Source organism: Malania oleifera, chromosome 2 (assembly GCF_029873635.1).
Source record: "Malania oleifera isolate guangnan ecotype guangnan chromosome 2, ASM2987363v1, whole genome shotgun sequence".
Classification (NCBI taxonomy): domain Eukaryota; kingdom Viridiplantae; phylum Streptophyta; class Magnoliopsida; order Santalales; family Ximeniaceae; genus Malania; species Malania oleifera.
The window spans coordinates 10,884,291-10,906,427 of NC_080418.1; the positions used below are offsets into that span (position 1 = coordinate 10,884,291).

At 36.4% G+C, this 22,137-nt stretch overlaps 2 protein-coding genes across 6 annotated transcripts in view; one reads left to right on the forward strand and one right to left on the reverse strand.

Moving 5' to 3' along the window:
- Positions 1-14,512, forward strand: part of LOC131149920 (uncharacterized) — a 28,497-nt gene extending 13,985 nt beyond the window's left edge. Inside the window, exons 3-5 of the mRNA XM_058100716.1 lie at positions 12,958-13,039; positions 13,147-13,229; positions 13,983-14,512. Of these exons, the coding sequence (XP_057956699.1) occupies positions 12,958-13,039; positions 13,147-13,229; positions 13,983-14,235 (418 nt within the window). The 3' untranslated portion in view covers positions 14,236-14,512. The remainder of the gene's footprint in view (positions 1-12,957; positions 13,040-13,146; positions 13,230-13,982) is intronic.
- Positions 14,513-15,673: 1,161 nt separating this feature from the next.
- On the reverse strand, positions 15,674-19,517 carry LOC131148007 (scarecrow-like protein 33). Of its 5 annotated transcripts, none has more exons than XM_058097739.1 (4): positions 19,455-19,517; positions 19,073-19,205; positions 16,324-18,709; positions 15,674-16,226 (listed from the first exon to the last, which is right to left on the reverse strand). In XM_058097739.1, the coding sequence occupies exons 2-3, from the start codon at positions 19,157-19,159 to the stop codon at positions 16,451-16,453; spliced, it is 2,346 nt and encodes a 781-aa protein (XP_057953722.1). In that variant the 5' UTR covers positions 19,160-19,205; positions 19,455-19,517; the 3' UTR covers positions 15,674-16,226; positions 16,324-16,450. The 5 variants fall into 5 exon arrangements, with proteins under 5 accessions (XP_057953722.1, XP_057953724.1, XP_057953723.1 ...); XM_058097741.1 differs by having other exon boundaries at positions 19,073-19,148; positions 19,455-19,510; XM_058097740.1 differs by lacking the exon at positions 19,073-19,205 and having other exon boundaries at positions 16,324-18,788; positions 19,455-19,516.
- Between the last annotated feature and the right edge of the window lie 2,620 nt (positions 19,518-22,137).

Here is a 22,137-nt window from a genome sequence, read left to right on the forward strand (position 1 = left end):
CCGAGACGACATCATTGTGATGCGGTCAAGTGGATTCTTAGGTACTTTAGGGGTACAACCGGATATGGCATCATGTTCAATAGGCAACAGAGTGATCCATCAGTGGTAGGGTACGTGGATGCAGACTACGTAGGAGACTTGGATGACAGGAGGTCTACCACAGGGTACGTATTTACCCTTGTGGGAGGACCTATGTTTTGGAAGCTTATGGTGCAGTCGCTTGTTGCCTTATCTACTATTGAGTCGGAGTACATGGCAGTGGCTAAGGTTGCCAAGGAAGCGTTGTGTCTTATGGGATTGGTCAAGGAGCTAGGTGACCAATTAGGTGGAGTTCGGTTGCAATGTGATAGTCAGAGTGCCATCTACTTGGCGAAGAATTAGGTGTACCATGCGAGGACAAAGCACATTAATGTGTGATTTCATAGGATCAGGAAATTGATTGCTTCAGGTGAACTTCTACTTGAGAAGGTTCACACGTCTGACAATGCAGCTGATATGTTGATGAAGCTGCTCACAACGGACAAGTTCAAGCATTGCTTGGATTTGATCAACATCTCCAGGTGCTAGACGAGAGACGGTCCCAATCTACTGTCCTGAGTGGAGCAGCGATTATGCTTTTAGATTTCTTCTAAGTGGTGAATATTCGCGAAGGTGGAGATTGTTGGGGATGTGACTCATATTTGAGTGGAACATATGCATCGAGAAAGCATCGTGAAGCGAAGAACAAGAGAGAAGGTTGCAGTAACCATCGACGGTTTCCCATAGCCGTCGACGGTTTCAGTTTAGTCTGCAGGGAATTGCTTTCAGCTTCAAACCGTCGACAGTTTGGCTGAAATCGTTAATGGTTTTGTTCGGCGCAGGTTACGGGATTTCAATCGAGAGATAAGTAGATTGGGGGGTTTCGAAGGATTTTCCTCTAGGATTGCTACAGGGATGATTTAGATAGGTTTTAAGGTTCTTCTACGCTTAGGGTTTGTATTTAATCAATATTTGTAACCCTAGTTGTAAGCTTGACATTGGTGATAGTGAAAATTTAGTTGTTGCTCCCGTGGACGTAGGCAAATTGTCGAACCACGTAAATCTTGTATCTTTGATTATTGCTTTTGTTTATTCTTATTGTTGAGTGATTGCTTGTTCCGTATATTCATCATTGAGTGCGTGCATTGCTTGTTTTCGTGATTGATTTGAGTTTGTGTGAGGTTTTTGCTGCGCATTCGCGTCAACAGATAATAATATCCATATATCTATATAAAAGTTAATAATAATATAATAGTAGTAATAATAATACGAATAACTAAGCACCTAGAAATAATAATTTTTTAAAAAAGTTAGTTTTATTAATAATATTTTTTATTTTTTTAATGAAATTTTTATGATTTTTTTTGGATTTTATATTGTTTTTAAAATCATTTAAGTGAAAACCAATGAAAAAAAGGAAAAAAGAGAAGTAAAAGAATAGACCAGCTTGGTCTAGATGAACCAACGATTGGTTCAAGGTAAAAGACACATGTCACCACCCCCTCTCTACATTGTCGTCCCCAAACTTATGAGCAGCTAGGGTTACAGAAACCCGAGGTGCAGACTGCAGTCTGCACCCTATCTTCATTGCAGGTGGCCTCCTCTGTCTGGTGACCTTGTTGCCCCTATTTTCGCTGTTCGAGGACATTGTCGGTGGCTTGCAATTGTTGGAAAACACCAACTTCCCATCTTCTTCTTACTGTTTTGCTACACAAGCTGCATGCAGCCATGGTCATGTAGGTTGACGCTGACCTCGCTAGTCACTCGCTGGCTGCCAAAATTCCTGGGAGCTCCAACCAACCTATTCCCAGTAGGGTTCTCTCTCTCTCTCTCTCTCTCGCTTGCTTGCTCGCTCACACTCTCTTTTTCAGTTGATTGCTCTGCCCTTAGTATAGGATTTCTGCCATATAGCTGGTTTGCAATGACATCAATTTGGATTTTCTTCCGGAGCAAAAAATTTGCAAAAGCCAATGTCTCCTTCTCTCTCTTTTAAGTTTTTTCCTTCTTCCCAATTTGAACGTAGCTTTTCCCCTCTCTCTTCTTGTCCCTCTTAACTCACTAACTCTCTTAAGGATGTCCACTCACCTTCCCCCTTCACCCCCCTCGTTGTTTTTTAAACCCCTTGTCTTAGCCTCTTATTTATGAAAAGAAGGGCTAGTGTTTGCTAAAGCCCCCTCTTTCCTAGAGTGCTCCCTATAGACAAGAAAATGGTTCCTTGCCCTAGAGGGCGGTTGGAACCCAACACAATCCTATTCTAAGTATATGCTAAGGATAACTAATTAAACACTCAAAATTTGTCTTTAATTCCTTAAATCATGGAATTGAGGCAAAAATTGACACAAGAGACCTCCGGTTATCTCACAAGCACAAGAGCATGGGTTATTCTAAATTTATGAGAAGAAGACCGAACTAAAAGAACACTTGATCAAAAAATATGTGGAACGTCCAAAAGATAACCAGCTGGTGATGCCCATTTTGACTGGGTTTTTGGTTTTATATATTTATTTTTGAAATTTAGAATAACCCATGCTCTTGTGTTTGTGAGACAACCTGGGGTCTCTTTTGTGTCAAATTTGTCTTTAATTCCAAATTTTCATGTTTAATTAGTTATCCTTATTCTAAGCATGGAGGATTATGTTGGGTTCCAAACACCCTCTAAGATGAGGAAGCAATTTCTCGTCTCTAGGGGTATTCTTGCAAAGAGGGGCCTCTAGCAAACCATAGCCCTTATTTTTGATAATAACATAGCCATAGCCCTTCTATTTGATAATAACATAGGCTAAGGGGAGGGGTTTAGAAAACAGCAAGTGGGGAGAAGGGAGAAGGTCAAACTTGGAGGAAGTAAAAACCCTAGAAGAAAGGGAAGAAGGAGGTATTGGGTTTCGCAAGTTTCTTGCTCTTGAAGAAAATCCAGATTTTGCTACCAAGCCATACAGCAGAAATCTTGTATCGGGGAGGGAGGATTCAATCAATAGTGAGAGAGAGAGAGAGAGAGAGAGAACCCCATTGGAAATAGGTTGGCTGGAGCTCTTGGAGCTTTGGCAAGGACTTTTGCAGCTGGCAAGGTCAGTGGCGGCCTGCATGACCATGGTTGCATGCAGCCTGCGTAGAAAAATGGTAAGGAGGTGGGAAGTAGTTTGTTTTCTAGTAGCCACAGGCCATAGTTGATGTCCTCAAGTGGCAGAACTAGGGGCAGTAGGGTTGATGGACGAAGTAGGTCATTGATGGAGGGTTGCAGGCTGCAACTAGGGTTTCTGTAACCCTAGCTGCTTGTGATTTTGGGGACGATGATGCAGAGAGGGGGTGGCAGGTGTGTCTTTTATCTTGAGCAGACTGCTTGTTCATCTGGACTGCTCTGTTATATTCTTTTACTTTTTTTTTTTTTCCCATTTTTTTTGCTTAAATGGTTTTAAAAGCGAAATAAAATCCAGAAAATCATAAAAAATTCTTAAATAACATTAAAAAAATTGTTATTTTTTGGAGTTTAGTTATTATTATTATTATTATTATTATTATTATTATTATTATTGCTGTTATTGTAATTTTTACTATTATTATTATTATTATTAATTGTTATATATATACTATTATTGTTATTAGCTGTTATATATATATATATATATATACTATAACGGTCACTATTATTGTTGTTGTTATCATTATTATTTATATTTCTTTTTGTTAAAATTTAGACCTTTCCTTTATATTTCATTTTATGTATTTATTCTTATTTTTGTCAGGAAAACCCTAAAAAATTTCAATTAAATCCCCAAGAATTACATAAAAATACAGAAAAAATGCATAAAAATAAAAAAAATCCAAAAAAAAGTGAAAATGATGAAAAAAAAATAGAAAACTGCTTAGGGACCTTCTCTAGGGTTTGGAACTTGTGTGCAAACTAGGTCTTTTCTTTATTTCTTTCTTTGGTTTTTCTTCTTATTTTTGATTGGCCGGTGATGAAATCCATAAATTCACTTTTCAAAAATTCAATAATGTTTTCAAAAATAATCTCTTTGCTCAAATAAAGTTTTCAGAATCTTTCTTTTTAAGGTCTTCACATTAAAATTCAAATTCTTTCCTTCTTCATTTCAAAATTTGATGTTAGGATATCATATAAAACCACGTTTTCAAAACTTCATTTTTTAAAATCTTGGCTTTAAAATTCAAATCCTTGCCCTTTCCATTTCAAATTTTGAAGTAAGATTCTGAGGCCCCTTCTCCTTTTTCAAACTCTTTCCATCTTAAAAACTGTTTGGCTTGACAATAAAGGCCTGTGGGCCATACCTTCCCATCCCAAAACCACCCTATTATTGGTGTTTGGTTAGGATGCATAAGGGAAATATTCCCCCTTTCCACCTTTTTTTTACATTCTTTCCATTCAGAGCTTAGAAGCCATGTAAGGCCTTGCAAGCTAGCTTTTCCATCCTGAAACTAGACCATTATTGGTGTTTGGTTTGGGTGCACAAGGAAAGCATCATTTCTTTCCTTTCCCATAATTTTCCTTTCTATTTTCTTTTAGAACAAACATTCATTCAAATGATAGCAACCAATTGTAGAATGGATCCCGTAAGGTGCCAAATACCTTCTTTACACGTAACTAGAATCCCGAACCCCTCTTTTGTTCTGTAGACCGTTAGGGTTTTCATCGTTTTTTTCTTTTCCCAAAAATGAAGTGGAGACTCCACTTTATCAGTATCTAATTCCTCCATTCTATGATTGCCACATTGCATTTGGACAGCAACCAGTCTCGACATCCTCTTTTTCCTTTTTCTTTTTCTTATATTCTGGCCTTTCATTTTCCCCCCTCAGGGGATGAACTCACTTGTCAAAGTATTAACAGCTTCTTTTATTTCAAAGGTTTTGTGAGTTTGCTATAAACATCCAGAGAAATTAAAAACATGATCAATGTGATTCAAAATCCCTAGTAAATGATTGCTATCTCAATTATTATTGCATAACTGTGTTGCATAGATATGGGTATAGATGTCAGATTTAAGAGTCAACATGATATGGATTTGCTGGCATCTCAAATTACTAAAAACCCAAAACTTGGACTGAACAAAACTTATAGAAACCTGCTCTTCTTTTTATGGAGCATGCCTTATTCTGTTCTTATTTTTCTTTTCTTCAACTACATTTGATTCTTCTTGTATGAAATATATATATGTACATATATTTATATACCAGCAGAGACCCCGTGCATGATTTAATAAATAAAATTTAAATTAAATTAGTAAACATTAGGATAACTTTTTCTAAGGAGAAAAAATACAAAATTCCAACTCCATGTTATTTAAATCATAAATTTAAGCTATTGAAATTTTGGCAACATTTACACTGTAATTTGGACATTCCATATATTTTTTGGCCTGTAAAAAAAAAAATATAATTCAAAAACAACCACCGCAACCACAATGCTCAATTCAATTTCTCATACACTGTCAAACAATTTAATTTCTATGTTTTTACAATTAAGAAAATGCAAACTTAAAATATTTCCAATTTTGCTTTTACTTTGACATAAAAATCCCAATGTATAACTCTTATTTTATCCATCCTCACATAAGCTTTGTCATTTTATAAAATAATTTATTACTTTTCAAGCATGTGCTTATGTAATTATCCTCGAGAACATTAGGTTAGCATACAAGTTTATGCGGGAAAAAATTGAAAATATTGCAATGGTAAGTGGCTGGGGTATCCCATTACAGAACTAAAAATGAACACAGAAAGCAATAAACTGCAGTAATCCAACATTATAGAATCTTTAAGAAACTTTAGCAGAAATTTCAGCTGATTTTTTGTCATTCTTGCCCCAAATTGTAGTTTAAACGTATAAATGCTGATGATGCTGCCTATATTATTTGCTGGTGATTATGTAATGATAATGGTGGGCTGCCTTTTTTTTGGGTTGGAGAGCAAGTAAAATGCAATGACAATTGAGTACACCTAGTTTATAGAATGTTTTATAGCATAAGATATTGAAATAAAAAAGGTCAAAGAGACGTGCATAACATTTTTAGCAAATATGCGGTTTAACTGAATTGTTTTCTAGTAACCACAAGGCACACACATAGCATGAAAAATATTCATGTCAGCTCCTTCCAAGAGTACGCAAGGTTAACAATAATTCAACAGGATTGAGAGCTAACAAAATTTTATTGGTGAGATGAAATCCAAGATATTTGATTTTGGTACGGCTGGAATTTTCTAGAAGCATGAACATGAAGCAAACCCAGGTTGGGTTGTTGGAACATTGTAAGTTAACTGCCTTCCAAAGCTATTCCACTGCACATTCTTGAATAGAATACATCTTCCAGAAAAAGAACATACAAAATAATAAATTAAATATAGACCAATATCTTAACTCTTCTATCAATAATTTAATAATCATCTAATTCTTCATAAAATCAAAGGACTTAGCTTTCTGTTAACACAAATTTCTACCTCCTGTCCCAGATTGTTATCCTACTTACCCCATCTATGTGAAAAAAGAGTAAACTCATGAAAAATCAATCACTTATTTTTTAGATGTTTGAACATGCTGCCTGTATCTAACATCTTTGAACCATTTCATTGCACATTTTACTCTTTAACTGTTAAAATGGTGTACGTTATACAAATATATGTGCATTTATATTTATACATTTACACATTTTAGATGTTTGAACATGCTGCCTATATCTAACATCTATGAACCATTTCATTGCACATTTTACTCTTTAACTGTTAAAATGGTGTATGTTATACAAATATATGTGCATTTATATTTATACATTTTCACATTTGACATTATCCAAGGCAGCAGTAGTCCATATACGACAATTTTTTAATTAAGTTTCAGCAAAATGTGTAGCAGCTTTTTTTAAAAAAATGACACTGCAGAAAGAGAAAATAATTGCAGAAGAAAAAAGAAAAAGTATTAAGCATAAAATAGGAAAGTAATAGTAAAAGGAGAGAGAGACCATGAGGTTAGGATGGTTACAGGCATAGTTAGTAAAATTTGATACATGGAAAACAGTTCAAGAAAATCTATTGAAGATAAGGAAAAATATTAAAATTTTTTAAATATATTTTTATCATAATTATAATTTAACGATCATGATTTATGTCTAATTTAAGGGGTGGTTCACTAAATAAGTGAACCAGTCAGTTGTCAAACTGTTTGATGGCTGCTCTAAATTCTTTTAAAATTCATCTGACTGAATTAGACACAGAACCATGTCTGATTTGGTCATTTAGCATTATTAGCATGTGCTAGAGTTATGTTAGTAAGTGTTGAGTAAGATATTATGGTCATTGGTATGTGTCATTCGACATATATTATAAATTGAGGGAGAGGACTATCATTGATGTTAGGTCTTCCATTTTACTCCATTATTCAACAGTTAAAATTGAAATATAATTTTTTTGTCTAACAATAAATTATATTATTTTTATTATAATTATGTTAAATTATTGATTTATGTTAAATTAAAATTTTGATTTATATAATCACCTGTTAATTTTATCAAATATTTATGCTCTTGAGAGTTATAAGGACAAAATTGTAAAACACATATTCAGCCAAACAGTTAAAATAATTCAGTATTTAAATTTGGTGACCGGTTCAAGTTCAATTAGGAAGTAGTTCAATGAATCAGATTTGTATTCAGTGTTCAGAATTTAACACTTAATTTCACTAAATTAAGCTATCGATATATCCTTGGTTCTATTTCTTAAAATGTCCAGAGTTTTAAATACCTTGCCTATAAACTCTGACAATTTTATTTTTACAAATTTTATCTTATGTCCAAGATGGAAGAGAAGTTTTCACTACTTGCCAAATATGTATTTTTCTGAGTTCTAAAATTAAAAAGAAAATGGTTGCATTTGGAGTGTGACAGCTCTTGCATATTGGGTGTTTACAGGTTAGTAGCATACAACTTGCAACAATCTTGTGGTAATTCTCTTATTAATGGACATTATATTATATTATTGGAAGTGCATGCCAGTGATGGTTATTCATGTGTCTCAATTGTTAAGACTTGGTGGAGAGAAGGTCAGGTGGATAGGCCTTAAATCTATGAAAAAATTGAAGTTTGTGAAAATAATTTGAAATTGTGGAATAAAGGAGTTTTGGACAGCATAAAAGAGTGAAAAAATGACATTCTCCAAGTTTGAAGGCCCATTGGAGTGGGCTGTTGGGTGAGGAGGATAGGGTAGAAGGGTTGATCTTACTAATGATTTGGAGGTGCTTCTTTTGAGAGAGGATATTATTTGGTGATGGAAGTCAAGGATAAAATGAATGGAGGAGGATTATAACTCTAGATTGTTTCGTAATGCGAGGTGGACAAAAGTCTTATTAAGGAGTTGGATCTAAACTTGGGTCGTTTTGTAATTGATCACAAGCAAATCTGCGAGGTGATTATGAGTTTTTATTGGAACTTGTACATTGAGTAAAGGAGATTGATGATAAAGAGAGGGACTAGGTTGGAGTCCTATAGGGGGTTGTGGCTTTTGTGAGATGGGGATAAAGCTCTTCAATTATAGAAACCTTTGGGACCTGATGGTTTTACAATTTCCTTTTATTGGGATTAGGAGGATATTATTAGGTTTTTGAATGAGTTTCATTTGTAATGGGGTTGTTGGGAATAATGTGAATTCTATGTTTATAGCTCTCATTACTAAGGAGTAAAGTTAGGAGTGGTTTAAGGGTTCTCAGGGGTTGAGGTAAGGGAAACCCCCATCTCGGTTCCTGTTTAACTTGGTGGTTGATGTGTTAAGTAGATTGATTACTCATGCTTAGGATTGCAGACAATTAGAGGTTTAATGACAGGTAAGGAGGAGGTTGAAGTGTCTCTCCTTCAATTTGCACATATTATATCGTATTTTTTTTTTTCTCGAGGATGGTGTTAAGAAATTCTGAAAGACTTAGAAAGATTTCAGGATTGAAGATCAATGTCTATATGAGAGGGGTGATATAACGTGGAACATGGTGATTTAGAGAGGTTCATAGCTTTAGTTGGTTGTGTTGCTTTGACTTGGCCTTCGTCTTATTTGGGTCTTCATTTAGGGGGTTAATCTTGGAACTCTGTTTTCAGATTTCTCTGTTTTTCTTTCCTATTACATCGTTCAGAACCTATAATTGCCAATTGGTTCCTGCCAAGTGAATTTGGAACCAAAAGGGTACTTACAGCCTTGCAGGAGGATCTGCGAAACCTTCAAGAGGATCACAACCACTAGAGTGTGAATTGGGCTGTGAAGTGAGCAGGAGGAAGTTCTCAACAGGGGAAATTGTAAGTCAGTGGATCCAGACTTCCCCAATCCATGAACCCGACTGGAGTTGGCCTAGCTTTTACCTTTTAGTAGTAGTGCTATTGCAATGGGAACTGGGGTCATTGTATGGGTTTGTGACAGTTTTTATTTTGGTTTGACACAAGATGGAGGTTGTTGATGCAGCGAAGGGGATACTTCATACCAAGAACATCATGTAAGCACTTCTCAAAAGCTTGAATGACAAAAAGTAATCCAGAATATGTAGGTCTAACCCTCCAATCTACTTCCATAAGCATTTGGTTTATGGATTTCAGAATTAGTCACTCTTTTAGGAGGATTTATCTCTGAACTCAAGCCTGATAGTGGAGCCATACTACTAGCTTGTGGTTCATGTGGATGGAGAGGAAGATTCATGAAGTTGTGCGTTGAACTGTGATTCCTACTATCAAATCCTTTGGCACGTCTTTGATTTGAATGCATTGTAATCAAGTCATGGTTGAATTTGAATCCATTCACTGAACTAGAAAATTATCCAGCAAGGCTATCCATAAACATCTATTGGTAAAATCAACCAAAGTTTGGCACCAGTTTATTCACAGTTCCCAATAGTACCACAAATCCTAACAGACTCAAACAGATGCAAATGTACGTGCAATACAAGAAAAGAAAACAATAAAGATTTTTCTAAAACCAATTGAATGTATAAACATGAAACTGCAAAATTAGTAGCCTGCTTTTTTTTTTTTTTTAAGACAGGGAAATTTATGCAACAAACCTAAGCAGATGCAATCATACATGAAATACAAGATGAAATAAAAAAATACTATAAAGATTTCCCGAATGTTTAGTATAGGAGGCTTTGGGAGGTTTGCAAGATGTAATGACTTTGGGTTGCTTTCATTGAAAAAGGGCAGATTTTAAATGCAGTGTTTGTTGCTAATGAGGTGTTTGAGGATGTTAAAAGGGGGTCTAGTTGGGGTGTCATTGTCAAATTGAATTTTAAAAAAACTATGATGTGGTTAGCTGGGATTTTTTGTGTAAGATAATGGTTAAGAAGGGATCTTTCACTTTCTCCATTCTTTTTTTTTTTTGGATTTCGCACTGGGTTTCCACGTGTCCGTTTTATGGTCCACGTGACTAATCCTGCGCCCCTTGAAGCCGACCCCACAACTCTAAAGGGAGGTAAATTTCAGGAATCCAGAGGCGGAAACGAACCCGGGAGGGTTTGAACACCTGATCTCGTGAGAGGCACTCCCGCAGCCCGCACTATCACCTGAACCACACCCTAGGGGTTCACTTTCTCCATTCTTGTTAATATTGATGGTTGTTGTGTTAAATAGATTGATTACTCATGCTTAGGGATTAAGGGTCATTAGAGGTTTAATCATAGGTAGGGAGGTGGTTGGTGCATCTCTTTTTCTGTTTGCACATATGATACCATTTTTTTTTTTTTTCGTGAGGATAGTGAGAAATTTTGAAAGGTTCTTACTTTGCTAAGAACATGTCTGAGTGAGGTGGTTGGTATCAATAACGTGGAAAATTGATTTAGAGGGGTTTCAAAGCTTTAGTTGGTTGTATTGCTTTGGCTTGGCCTTTCTCTTACATGGATCTTACTTTGACAAAAGGGGGGTGGGTAATCCTATCCCATTGCTTTATGAGTCCAATGGTTGAGAGGGTGCGTAGAAGGTTGGAGGGGTCGAAGAGGACGTACTTGTCCTTATGAGGATCAAATTACTCTTATTAGTTCGTCCCTTTCTAATATTTCTGTAATACCATTTTTTTTAAAATTTCTTTTGAGAGTTTGTGTAGCAAGGACTTTGGAGAGGCTTATGAGATGTTTCTTGTGCTCTGGTACAAGGGTAATAGGAGGAATCATTTTGTTACTTAAGATGTGATTAGGAGATCTAATTCAGACGGGGGTTTGGGACTTGGTACTCTTTAGTTGGAAAATTGTTAACGAGGTGCCCCTTCGAGGTTAATTCCCAAGCCCTTGCAAGTTTGCTCCTAGGTTTCTCTATTGTTCCTTTACTCTTACTTGGTTTAAATTAGGTAATGGTGATAAAATTTGGTTTTTGGAGGATCTTTGGGTGGAAGGGATCTCATTTGGCAGTTTTCGTTCCTTGCCCTTTCAGATTATCGCCTATTTATAATGCTCGAATCACATCCTTTTCTTGGAGAGTTCTCTTTCTTGTGATTTTATTTCTTTAGGAGTCAAAGAAAGAGAGTTTTATGAGTGTATTACTTTGCTATGAGTTTTGGATACTTTTGTTCCCCAAACATGGTGAGTTTCAACGATTTGGCTAGGGAATTCATTGTGTTCTTTTTCTGCAAAGCCATTCTTCATTTATTCAAAACCTTTTTCTTTGAATAATGTCATTTGAAAGGCCAAGGTTCCTTTTAGGATTAGAGCTTTCATTTGGACTTTTGACTCTTAACCTGATTACTACAATGTCTCCTTACGGGTAAGGAGACCCTAAAAGGCCATTGGCCCAGATGTTCGGATGATGCGCCTAGCATCTGTGAGATTAATACCTACTTTTTTGGCTATGAGACAACTTTGGAGTACCATTGGCTCAATTATTGGTGAAGCTTGGGTAATTTTGATGACTTCATGATGGTGTGTTTTGAGGTTTTGGGAAAAGTATGAAAGGGATGGCTTTATGGACTTGTGCGGCACATGGTATTCTTTTGACCTTTTGGCTTAAGAGAAGTGCGAGGACTTCCAATGCCAAAAACATCATCTTTCAACTTGTTTTTGGATAGGGTTGTTCTCACTTCTTATTGGCACATTTTTTTGGGTATTTTGAGGGGGGTGGGGATTTTATTTTCTTGGGTATTTTGAGGGGGATTTTACTGTCTGATCTCCAAAGGAATTGGAAAACTGCACTTTTGTAATTGCTTTTAGTTGATTGCTGGAGGACGTCTTGTTCTCAGTTTGTAATTCTGCCCTGTTTTCTTTAATGAAGTTTTTTTTCTGTAAAAAATATTGTTTTTTAGTCTTTCGAAAGAGAGTGTCTTTCTGGATTTTTGTCTTTGGGCTTGGTTGTAGTCCTTTTTTGTCTCCCATGGCAGTGCAAAGATGAGTTTAAGAATGTGATCACTTCGGGTGTTACACTGATTTATTGGTATTTGGAATCTTTTTGTAAAATTGGATACAATTTTGTTTGTTCTGTAATCTTGAAGGTTTTGGACATCAATCCAAATAGTATCAATGACAATGCTGGCTATTTGTCTGGATAAGGGCATTTAATTAGCTTTTAGAAATACAAGATATTGGTAACTAACTTTTAGTTTTATTTCTCTTGTTCTTGGTAATTTCTGTAATTTATCAAAGCAAGGAAAAAAAAATGAATTGACTAACCACATTTAACTGTTGTGCAGTAGTTTCCTGTAATACAGGAGTATGTTAGCTTGTGCAGTTTAAGCAATTTTGTTTCTGGATCAGTCTTTTTTTGATGCCTTAGAGTTGGCAAAAGTTAGTTATGGATGAAGGTACCTTACATTTGGATGATACACAAATTTTATTTTAATGAAATATGACTTTTCCATATGGCATTCAGATTGTGTGTATGATTAATTTCTATAATCTATTTGAGCTGCTCATATGAATTAATTTGCCCCATGCCTCTGTTCAAAATTTTCACTTGTCGTTTACATCTGGACATGTACTTTCACATGCAGTGTGGTCATAATAGAAGGGGATCCCCATCCAGGGGCTGTTAGAGGCAGAATGTCATTTCAGAGTTTCAATCCTTCTATTGATGTGAGTATAAGGGTCGAGTGACTTTAAAACTTTTGCAAAGACTATTCACTCCTGTGCTTCTCTCTTGTGGCTTTTGCTGTCCTCATGTCAAAGCCTTGTCTTGGTAGAAAATGAATGAAGAAGCAGCAAACCTTCGTCAACCAGAAACCTCTGCCACATGTAGCAATCAAAATGAAAAAACTTCTGATAGGTGCGTAGTTTGACCCTCCAAATCAGCATACTGCTTTGATCTATTTATAGTTGCTTGCAGTTGTATTGGGAAATTGTTTGGACAACCCACTCATTCTTATAACTTACATGACTTTTTAATGTTTTAGTCATTTTGAGAAATGTTCATTTAAGTACTTCCAACTGAATGAACATTTGTATGAATCTCTGCATTTGTAGCTTCCATAGAATTGTTTTTCAGGATCATGGGAATGCATTTTAGTGACGATGCTTATTTCTTGGCTCTACAATTTATAAGAGATTTGGGTAGGGTTATTCAGTGGACCATTTGATGTGGCCAGAGTTTCTAAGATTGTTCACAATTGGTGCCTATTTAAGGGGAAAAAAATGTTTTGTCACTCATCTGGTGATTTACATGGCCATGGAATTTTTATCTGTGCTTTGAGAGTTTAGAGTTGGAACCTTGAATTTGAACTTACGTAAATTTGGACAAAATGCCGTTCAAAACAATTGAATTTTTTTCCTAATCTATACTATCCAAATCCAAGGCTTGAAATATGCGCTTGCAAACTTAAATCTCAACAATTTATTCGAAGTCTAATAGAAATCAGCTGAAGGTTGAATTTGAAGGTGTGAAGGATTTGTCGTGGATATGGATGTCAGTTGTGGGCTTTAACTGGATGAATTTATAGGCAGACAATTTATTTATAAAAAAAAAGGCACGAACATTTGTGAAGCATAAGCATCTGATTATTTTCTGTTTATATTGTTGCAGAGAAAATGGATACTCGGGGGATGGAGGAGGGAGCCTGAATGTTGATAGCACAAACAATGGCGATGGTGACCTTAAAAGAAAACAGTCTGAAGTAGTCTCCCAAACACCATACCCAAATAAATCACACAAAAATGTTCAAGGCAATCAACAGCCATCGCCAAATAGCAGCGGAGGCACTCACAAGCAGTCGAAGCGCGAAAAGCTGGATTGGAGTGTTCTACGACCGCCCAAGTGTCAAAGCAAGAGAGGGTGAGTATGAATAATTACTTCAGCCACATGCTGAGGTTGTGTTGTATGACTTCAGGACCTGTGTAGGCCTCAAATCTGTAGCCTTTTCATGTCAACCGCCCATTCAAACTGGACGGGCAAAGTGTTCTCTATTCTTGTATATTACCCCCTTATTAATTTCCTGAATCTTTGATTTAACTTTTACTTTGAATGTTAGATTTTGCGACGATATATTGCGCGAGCAAGATTAGTGGAAATTTGGTCCCATTGGTGCTATAATATTCATTAATATTTTTCAGTCATTGATTAGAATTGAGAATTATGTTATGAGTGGATTGGACCGATTCCATTTGTGTATTTGTTTAAACGTTTAGTGGGAAGCTGCGACAGCAACGAGAATGTTAATTCAGCTGGTGCTAGAAGAGTTGGTGTCCATCGATCGTTACATATATTTTTTTATTCGGTAGTGGGTGGCTACTTTTGAGCCTGCCTTTGTAGCACGCTCTGCTTTCGGATTTAAGACCAACAGAGAAATGAGTGTTGAGTGTTCGGGTGGGTTGTGGGGGAGCACTCCCTATGAGTGGCACTGTTTGCTCACTCTCTTAAAAAGGAATTTTGAAAAGAAAATATCTATGTAAAAGGTGCCTAGCTTGAATTTTAAAACATAAATGAGACATACGAATAGACTTGCCTGATTGTATAAGATGAATACATAAAATTATATTAAAATAAAAACTAAATTAAAATTTGTCCAAATTAATCTGAATTCAAATTTAAAATTTATATTCTCAAAGCACTATCTCAGACATTTAGGTAAATATGTTAAAAAGGTTTTGACATTTCAAGAAAATAAAAATATATATGAAAAAAATTGTCTACTTTGTTATGTACTTTAAATTTTCAATTGGAAAATAAATCATCCATGGACGCCCCAAAAATGTCTCAAGTCACTGATACATGCCTGCCCATCAGGAGGGCTAAATATTTTTACACAGGGTAGGCCGGAACATGGATGCTCAAGGTGACATGCAAATGGGGTTAACTATTAAAAAGAAAGAGTCCAAACAAGATTTAAAACCTAGATTATTTTCTGAGCCCTAGCGCCTTTTTGGCTGACGCATACTCGGCAAGGATGCTTTTGACAAATTCAAGGAGTCATACATCAGCCAATAAAATTAAACTAATAAACCGCCAGCCACACTTCTTGTCTCTTTCCGATCGCATGTAAAATGAATATAGCCATTGTTGATGAATTCAAAGGAGAAAATAATTGAGTCCAAGAAGACTAGTTCTATACTAACAAAAACAATAGTAAAATGGTAGCACAGCATCCTCCAACCCAACCTAATATCAGCTGGCTTGGGCTGAAAATTTACAAAGGTAGGTTTGAATGGACTTCCACCACGCTTTTAACAAAAAGAAGAATGAAGATAACCCAGATTGCGTCCAGCTTCAACCATACATAGGCTAAACCAGTATAGTTCCATTCATCAATTACCAATTTGACCTGGGGTTTTAATTAAAGAATTTCCTCACCCACTCAAGTCTTCATCTAAACACACAAGGCAAAGTTTTAAAATAAAAAATTAATAAAAGAAAAAAACAGAATTACAACAGAAACAAGTTGGACGGTAAAAGCTGCATCTGCTGTCCTCAATTTATCTTCTGCAGGTGCCACTAAGCTTGGTTCACAAAATAAAATGGAGAGAAAAATAAAATAGAATCAGTACTACTGAAGGCAAAGTTGATACCATTCCAACCAAACTAAGAACAGCTATTTTTAAATTCCATCCCAGAACTGTAACAGATACCATCCCATGTTGGTTCGATTAAAACCAACTTTTAGATGGTCATATGGCTTGCAGTAATACCGTCTTTTCAGTTACGTTGTGAACCAAATGTAACACTAGACACCAATCTTCATAGGGAGCTCCATACCAAATGCTCGAGAGACGTGATGACAGGTCCTTCTGGACAAGGATAGAACCACCAAAATGGTCTTCGGTTTAAGCGGTTCTGTTGGTCAAGCAAGTTAAAGATTATCACAATATATACATTTGCATGAGAGATGGAAAGGAGAGATGGAAAGGGAAACCAAAAAGTAAAGCAATACCTGTTTTCCTTCTTTGGCTCTTGGGAAATATCAACTCCTAGTCATCATGTTATATATCACTGCAAGAAAAGATGAAAATGAGACTTTGATAGAACGAATGATCGCATTTTTTCCCCCCAAATGCCACCTAGGCAGTTCTCCAACAGGAGAGAGCAAATATGATTCTGCCCTTCCATCCCTGCAACATCCACTGGCTGTCCTCGTCCACCACAAAATCCCTGTGGTAACCTGAAATTACCTTACTCTTCACTCTCCTCAAAATGTCCCGGTTTAGTGGGAGCTGCCTAAACCCAGCCCTAAGATTTCGGACAAGCCACTGCTTGTATGATTCCGGCCTTTCAACCCTCTCCGAACCCTCGCATGCTATCACATTCATCGCATCTCTCCCGTATATCTCGGTCTCATACATCATCCTTGCTTCATCTTCACGGGGTACACATGCCTCAAACATATCAAACAATGCAGAGAAGTGGAAGAGTGCCTCCCGGAACCTTGTGGTGAAGAAAGGGGCATTGTAGGTCCCATTAACCACCCCGTGGATGAAAAGATCTGGATTTATCCTCCTGATCATGCTCAGCACAGCATCCCTTGGGTTGTTGTTTGCCACCACGGTCTCATCAAGTAGGTTCCTGAACCGGTACAAACAATTCACAACAAGCAGCTCATCTTTGTCAATCTTGAATTCCTCCAATTCTATAGTTTCCCATTTCTTTGCAATAGCATTATACTCAAATGGAACATGAAATCTAGCACAATAATCTGCTAAGCGACGTCCTGTCTCTTCAACCCTTTCTGCAGGGCGAAAGCCTGGTTGGGGAAGCTCTATTCCAGTAATGCGAAGCTTTGGAGGGCCGCCAGGTCTTGCAGAAAGGCGCTGGATAAGGCAAGGCCACTGGAAACCATAGAGGATACCAAAATCAATAATGTGGAGCCTCGTGGCCTTCTCGGCTAGATTTACTATTGTTTGATTGGCAAACATATTCGACATCTTCTTGAAAGGGCATGCTGATATAAATACATGATAAGCTTTTAAGATATCCGAAGCTGAAGTCCTATTAAGGGCTGCAAATGCTGTATGTAATTGCCCCACATGACCAGCCAAGCGTGCCTCAAGGCCATTAGCAAAGCAATGTGCCAATCTCTGTGACCCATCACCGAAAGGAGAAGAGTGCTGCCTAATCTGCTTCAGCAGTTCCCTTGCAGTCCTGAGGTCATTGCTTGCCACAGCTTGTGCACAATGCACCAGAACGGTCGTTAAATCCACCAATTCCCCCTTATTACCCTGTCCCTTACCTCGCTTTGTTCTTCCATTTGATCCATTCAATTGTTCACTCTGCTGAAACTTTCTGCTTGCACCATGTCCTGATGCTCCATTGGAAACACACAATGCAGGTTCATCGCTTGCATCCCTACACAGCAACACTTCATCAAACAACTCTGACTGCTCCGTCTCCTCAGCATAAATTGCTGAATGCTTGTTACTCCTTCCTTCTTCCAAATCATCACTATCCTCGCGGAAATGATTTTTCCTCCCTCTAGACCCATTCAATAAGTAGTGATTCCCCTCCTCCTCTGCAACAGTTACTGTCTTTAAAGTGCTTTTGTTTGGTTCCAGAAGGATTGATCTTTTGTTTTCCAAATTAAAACTCAGATCATCATCACTCATAAGGAACTTATGGGCTTCTTCAATATCTCTGAACTGCCCAACAGATTGATTCCTGCCAAGTGAATTTGGAACCATAAGGGTACTTACAGGAGAATCTGCTAACCCGTCAAGAGAATCACCACCACTGCTTGAGTGAGAATCAGGCTGTGCAGTGGACAGGAAGAAATTTCTAACAAGTGAAATTTGTAATTCAGAGGATCCAGACTCCCCCAGTCCATGAACCCAGCTAGAGATAGCCAAGTTTTTAGTAGTGGTACTACTGCAATGGGAGGAGGGATCATCGTCTGGGCTTTTGACATTCCGATTGACACAAGATGGAGGTTGATGGAGTGAAGGGGGATACTTCTCACCAAGGGCATCATAGAAGGATTTCTCAAAAGCTTGAAGGGCAAAGCAATCCTGGAACATGCAGGTCTTACCCTCCAAATCCTCTTCCATAAGTATCTGGTTTATGTACTTCAGAACAGCATCAGAGTAGTCGCTCTCTTCAGGAGAATCTCTCTCCAAACTCGATCCCAACAGTGGACCTAAGCTGCTGCTAACTTGTGGATCATGCGGATGGTAAGGAAGATTCATGAAGTTGTTGTGTGTTGAACGGTGATTCCTATTATCAAATCCTTTGACAAGTCTTTGATTTGAATGCATTCTAACTAAGTCGTGGTTGGATTTGAATCCGTCCATTGAACCAGAAAATTCTCCAACAAGGGTATCCATAAACACCTGTCGGCAAAAAGCTCAACCGAGGTTCAATCTCAGTTCATTCACCCGAATCAAACAAATCCCAATAACAACACAAATCCTACGCCCCAAAAAAAAAAAAAAAAAAAAAAAAAAAAGCAAAAAATCACGAATAAACACAAACATGAAATCGAAAAGTGTTAAACAATAGACCCCCCCCCCCTCTTCTTTTTGGAGAAAAGAATAATTTAATAAAAAAAAAACTCAAACAGATACAATCATATATGTAATACACGATAAAAGAAACACAACAACCAAGATTACAAACTCATGAAAGAGCTAAAACACCATCATTCTCATATACAAACAAAAACATCCACTACTGAACTATACAATACAACTCACCGCACACAAACCCACTTCTGATAGATTTTGACATTGAAGAACATTACTACAAACCAGATGACAGCATTTCTTGGCCCTAAAAACCATTAGAATGCAGAAAAATGTTCATACAACGATCAAACAAATGGGAAATCTACAGAAATAGAAAAGAAGATCAGATGCAAGCATTCCAAGTCGATAACAAATACAAAAGCAATCAATTTTTTTTTTTTTTAATTTTTAAAAAACACGAAAACTGAAGAACCCAAGATACCGACAGCCGCACAACGTTGTTTTCTTTCGAATTTAAACCGATAAAAAAATTTAAAAGAAGAACATGCGAATCGATAAAAAAAAGGTTTTGAAGATGAAACATTCAACAGGGTAGAGAAATTCAGAGTACCTGAGACCCAAAGCAGATGAAGCAGTGACAGCCGAGCAGCAGTTAAAGCCCCGAGTGAGATTAGGACCGTGAGGCGTGAACGATCAATATAAAGAAAAAAATTTTAAATAAAATTAAATGAAAAATAAAAAAAAATCCCTTCATTAATGATGAGCCTTCTGGGAAAGGCTCTGGGTGGGGCAACCAGCCAGGTCAGCTCTCCCCAGAAAACAGGCTGCTTTCAAGACTACCTGAGGGTCTCGTACGGACACGTGGCAGATAAGATAAAAACATGAGAGGTAATATACTGAATTACACGAGGCTTGGGTCCCATTGAGACTGGCGGTTGACCGGGAGCCGCAGTAGCCGGTTTACCTAAGAAGCCGCCGCTCGCGTACGACAAATTACCGATTGGCGTACTGCCCAAGTTTTCTATATATGCCACACATATATATATATATAAAATATGTAGTGTAATGCTATGCGGACCGTGGTTGGATATTCGTGTCTATGTCATTCGGTTCGGTTCTATCTTCCGGATTTAGTTTTACTCAAGGTTTTGTAGCGGGTCGAGTTTGAGTTTAATAATTATGAAATCGATCGAATTGGAGTTGACCTTTCGGGTTTAATTTTTTCAAGTTAAATTAAGTTTGAGTATTTTGTTGTGTTGACTCGACTTAATTCGAATGTCTACACTTTGTCAAGTCTTATTTATTGATGATTATTATTTCCCATATGTAAAATGACTATTTTAATACACTGCTTAGACAAAATACCCATGCTGTTTTTTATGAATCATTCTATTGGGGCGAAGATTAAAATTTTTACCCTATATTTATGGAAGGTATTAAATTTGAATTTATATGAATTTAAATCATATGCAGTATAAAATTCACACAACTTCAAATTCAAGATTAGAAATCCATGCTTCCAAACACAACGTTGTGTTATGCTTGAGGTATCGAATTTGATTTTAATAATATGAGAAAGGAAATAAAATAGAAGATAGACTACCTCTTATTGTATAGTTTGAACTCAATATGATCAAATCCTAAAAATATATCAAATGATGTACACATGAATGCTATTGAAATGCACATAATTAAAATCATAGTTCACAATTTAAACAAACAAGTAAGTAGGGCAACAACTTATCAAATATGCCAAATAAGCATATGATTCAAGCAAAGGATGCTAATAAAAACCAAACTAAGAATGCTTTAGCAGATAAAAACAAAAAACAAAATAAAGGGGTTGGATGTTCATTTGAGCCCACTCGAACACATAAGATTAAATTTAGGTTCTTATCATAACCGACTAAAACTTGAAACCCACTCAACTAACTTAGTTGGGTCAAGCTTGACTTGAACCCTATACTGACCTATCGTGTGTTAGATTAAGAATAATCGAGTTGACTTTTGAGTAGGTAGGTATATCTAATATATTTTAATTTTTTATTTATTAATTAAAATAAATTATGACATTGAATTTTGTATGGTTATTTAATTTTAAATTGTGCTATTTTTTTTTTATATAAATTATTATTTATATCTTGCTATAATGGTAGTGTTTGAGCGTATTTAGAATTCGACTGATTTCCTCCTTAATTCTTAAAGTCAAAACATTCCACCAACAAGAGACGCTATTTATGCCTAACACATCATATATATTTGTCTTTACTGTTTTGTTTTGTAGGTAATACTTAATATTGGTTTTTTAATTTGACCTCTAGCCTCCACTAGATATTAAAAAGACAAAAAATATATTTTATAGTCCCCTGGTTTTTTATTTTAATGGTATCCAAGTTGATTTAAGAATTTTAACATGAAAGTGAAGAATTATATTTTAAGAAATATGTATAATAACATTAAGATTATTTATAATAATCTTTAAAAATTGAAAAATTAAAGATTATTTGAGTAGGTATTTTTTTTTTTTTTAACTAAAGGAGGGCGGTACTTCCAATTATTTATTGATATATCCTCACTTTTGGTAGAGGAATAGCGTGGTTACATGCCAATCATTGGGAGATTACAGGTAAAAAAGACTTTAAAGGCCTCCCAAAAACAATACCAACAACCAATCAAAACAAAATTACAAATCCAACCAAAGTTAAATAAGAAACAAATCTAAATAGGCATAACAAAAACAAAAATAATAAAATAAACTAAAATAAAAAAAATCTAAACCTACCAAACAAAAATTGAGAGGATGAACTAATGACGAAGGGAAGTGAGACCCAATCTATCCATCCAAATGATACCTTTCAGAAAACATGGCAAAAGATGTTGTTCTTCGTAAATGACATTGTTTCCCATTTCTCCTTCTCTAGCGAGAAAATCAACTGCATTATTGCCTTTTTAATATTGATGGATCACCATGAAGTTCACTCCTTCTAGTTCCGCCACAAGATCCTCCCAAAAATCCCAAAAATACCACAAGGTACATCTACCTTTCCGAAACCAATCAACAACAATTCTTGAGTCATTTTCAATAATCACATTAAAATAATGAAGTCATTTGCATAAATGAATTCCTTCTAGGATTGCTTTTAATTCTACACTATTGTTCGTACTATTACCAAAATAGCTTGAAAAAATCGCTTTCACGTATCATGCCATGGCAGTCCCAAATGATTCCTCCACCTTTTGAGGTACCCAGATTGCCCCCACAACTCTCATCACAATTAAGTTTATCCATCTTG